Source organism: Triticum dicoccoides, chromosome 1A, assembly GCF_002162155.2.
Source record: "Triticum dicoccoides isolate Atlit2015 ecotype Zavitan chromosome 1A, WEW_v2.0, whole genome shotgun sequence".
Taxonomy (NCBI): domain Eukaryota; kingdom Viridiplantae; phylum Streptophyta; class Magnoliopsida; order Poales; family Poaceae; genus Triticum; species Triticum dicoccoides.
The window spans coordinates 35,169,781-35,173,205 of NC_041380.1; the positions used below are offsets into that span (position 1 = coordinate 35,169,781).

The window sequence follows — 3,425 nt, forward strand, 5'->3', positions numbered from 1 at the left end:
TTCCATTGTGAGTATCCAAGACGCTCTGAAACAACTGGATATTCTCCTAAAAGGCAAATAAAAAGCACTCTGAATAGATGCAAACTTTGAGAATTTCTTGCTGATTCAGTCCAGAGGAAGAGACGGCGATGGGGTGGTAGTGGGGGCAGAAAGCGAAGGGATGCAGGGGTGAACAGCAGACGGAAACGGGGGCAGACACAGCGGTGGTGCTCTGAAAGGAGCAGAGGCAGCCCCGACAACAGCGTGCGAACAAGAGCAAGGGCGGCCATGGCAGGAGGTACCACCAAGGAGAAGAGCAATTGCGGCGCGGAGGCGGACATGCAGCGGGTGGCAGCCGGAAACCCTAGTGCGGGCGCTTGGAAGAGGACGGAATGGGAGTTACACGGCAGTGTTGTGCGGTCGTGCGAGGGTGAGAGGCCAACGAAGCCAGACATAGTGGTAACCCAACAAGTCTAGAACAAATGCTCATGTAGCTACTTTTTTTTCACCCGTCTATTTCCATGAAATAGTGAAGAATTGGCTATCAGGAATAAGGCTTAAGTGTACTCTCATTTCAGAGATGTGCTTGCATTTTTGCAATATATTCAGTTTAGGTCAACTGTGAGAATCAGGAATATGGCTTAAGTCTCAGCTACGCTTGCACGCATCATATTTGAAGTTAGCGAGCAGCACAAGTACTTCACAACCAGTCTTGAATCAAAGGAACTAACATCATATTTGAAACGATAAAAAAGAGGTTACACTTTTTCTAGGGAAAGATGTATGTTAACACACTAACTTATTAGTGATCGGATGTTTGAATGTAGCAAAACATGGATTTTCAAGGCTTCAGAGCGAAATGAAAGTGATCAGAAGACAAAACCTTTGCAAGTAGAGCTTTCCCTCGGGAAGTTCAACTGCTTCTTTAATATCTTGAATTGGAACATGTAAACCACCGACATCCGAACAAGACTCCAAACATGTCATTTCAATTTTCATGACAGAAATCATAGGACCAACTTCACCTTGCAAAATTCCGACCACCAAGAGAACCTGAGAAAAAGACAGGTAAAGCTCAATAAATAAATACTCCAAGGCAAAATTGAAATTCATCACATCAATCAAACAGATACTCCGATGGCCTAAGCTAACCAGTCCTCTCTCTGAGTGTATAAATAAATAAACCACAAAAAGAATATGAGAGCTGAAGACTTAAATGCAGATTTCTATTGCAACCATTTCACTCTTTCCAATTGAATAAAAATATCATGGCCACAGATTGTGCCAACTTTTCTTCTCCTGGTAATTGCAAAGTAAGGACCAAGAAACTTCAGAAAACCTGAAGAAGCAAACAAGTGGTAAATGTTATAATATGAACAACTAAAACGATTTGACAGATATAGTCTATGAATCTCAGTTCATGTTGAAATACAAATTATTCCATAGCATTTTGTGACAAAATTCAGCCCAGCAGTCAACCTATTTCCCTCGTGAATCCGCCAAATTAGTTCTTGACAATCAATTCTCCGTGTAACTAATAGGATACTCCTGGATACCCAAATCAATAGACTCCAACCGGTCAATCTTCAGCACCGTCCAAAGAGTCCTGCTCTTGTGATCTGATGGGGTAGCAAAAAGAAGCCTTATGGTGTAGCACAAATACAAATACGCATGATGGTGCAGGGAAAAAGAGTGAGGAGTAAAAGGATGGGGGTGACCTTGATGACGACGGCGGTGAGGAAAGGTGCTAGAGCGGCGGGCTTACTGCTCCGAGGATTTGTCCGGGCCTTCTCCTCGGGCTGCTACCGAAAGAAACGATTTTATCCGCCTCGGAGATGGTCGCTGGGACGCCGAGACGACAGGGTTTGGCGGAATCGCAGCCGGAGAGGGAGTCCACGGCCCTTGGTGGCTCGCGTCGGCGCCGTCGCAGGATCCGGCATCGGCACCACCGGATCAAGCCGGAATTACTCCTCCCGTCGAAAAAAAATCGATCTTTTCCGGCATCGCCACCACCGGATGAAGCCGGAATTACTCCTCCAATTGATCTTTTCCAAGGGAGGGAGTACGGGACGGGGATGGCGGAGTTTGGAGAAGGGCACGGGGACGGGGATGCGGCGAGGAGAGAAGGAATCGCGGGCCGAGGAGGAATCGGAGATGGGGAGGAGGCGTCAGGAGGTATTTGCGGGTTTCTTTTTTATTATTATTATTACGGATGTCGCGACATCTTTTCTCGACGAACAAAAAAAATGTCATCAGGAATTTAAATATTTAGGCTTCCTTAGCGAGAATTCCAGAAATTCGTTCCATACAGGAATCGAACTCTGGTTGTGGAGGAGTGAGACTACTACCCCAACCATTGGGCTAAAGCCCAGTTCCCGTTTAGTTTCCTTCAACGCATGTATAATAGTTTTAAGCTATTTCGTATTTGTGTTCTTCTCTTCTTTTAGCCACATAACAGTTTCTTTCTTTTTCGTTTTCTTTTGAGAATCACATAACAGCTTTCTGAGACATGCATAGCTTAGCTGTACTGATGTTCTATTGCTAGCCCAGCCATGTATAAAGTTATAGTCCTTGGCTCTGGTTGGTCGACATTGCGGGCTTAATTTACTTTTGGATGAATTTTTTGATCAAGCTCTTATTGTGTGGAGGTTGTTTTGAAGTTCCGGTCCTTTCGAGGGAAGAAACTTTTGCTTTTGGTTTTGGTTCTTCAAGCAACACACACAAACAACACTGGTAATTGGGTATACCAAACAAAACCTATGATATGTAGGACAGTAAAACTGAGTCTAACTTCAGCCCTCTCACGCACCGAGTGTTTCTGGCCATCTATTTTCCGTGATATGGGCGTTCCTTACCATCAGATATGCTGGGTTTTTTTTACTCCCACCACACATTTGATTTCCTGGCCCAACTGTCCTAAAGGTCGGCTGCTCCAGGGGCAAAATCTGAGTCCTCTGGTTGCCTGGGCCTTTTTCCCCGGCCCAACTAGCAAACCACTCATATCCCACCCCACGAGCGTTACTGAAGAAAGGCCTACCAAACGATCACAGTCGAGTTAGAAAAGAAATGTCTCATGAACCCTAACAGAGGAGACGCCCGGAGATGGCAATCCATATTCTCGTCAACCGCCACCGCTACGCTCGTCCGATCAACCTCCGCACATCACCCCGTCGTGAAAAAAGATCTCCACAGTCGGTGGAGTTCCCTTTCCCATCCCCATGACAGCCGACGAACATGGAGCGACCGACAAATCTATCCACCTAGGCGAGGAGGTGTGACTTACAGTTAGGGCGCATCGTCCCCGGAAAAGGACACAAGTACTTGTCTACATCCATTCAGCTTCTCGATGAGTAGCCTAATCGATTGATCTGCACATGCTTAATCGAAGGTACAAACTGTTGTACGCATTGCTTTATTTTCCCCATTTTGGTTCCTTCTTTTTTTTT

The 3,425-nt window shown here is 45.7% G+C and overlaps 1 protein-coding gene across 10 annotated transcripts in view; it reads right to left on the reverse strand.

The window, feature by feature from the left end:
• Positions 1–2,160, reverse strand: part of LOC119361139 — a 10,793-nt gene extending 8,633 nt beyond the window's left edge. For 4 of the 10 annotated variants that reach the window (XR_005172847.1, XM_037626504.1, XM_037626498.1 and 1 more), the window contains exons 1-3: positions 1,698–2,159; positions 1,459–1,598; positions 863–1,318 (exon numbers count right to left, since the gene is read on the reverse strand). Coding sequence is in view for 3 of the 10 variants with exons in the window: in XM_037626504.1 (XP_037482401.1) it covers positions 863–941 (79 nt within the window). In the remaining 7 variants the exon portion in view is untranslated. Of the gene's footprint in view, positions 1–862; positions 1,319–1,458; positions 1,599–1,697 lie in introns of all 10 variants that reach the window. The other 6 variants (XR_005172850.1, XR_005172849.1, XR_005172853.1 and 3 more) reach the window with 4 other exon arrangements.
• Positions 2,161–3,425: the final 1,265 nt, after the last annotated feature.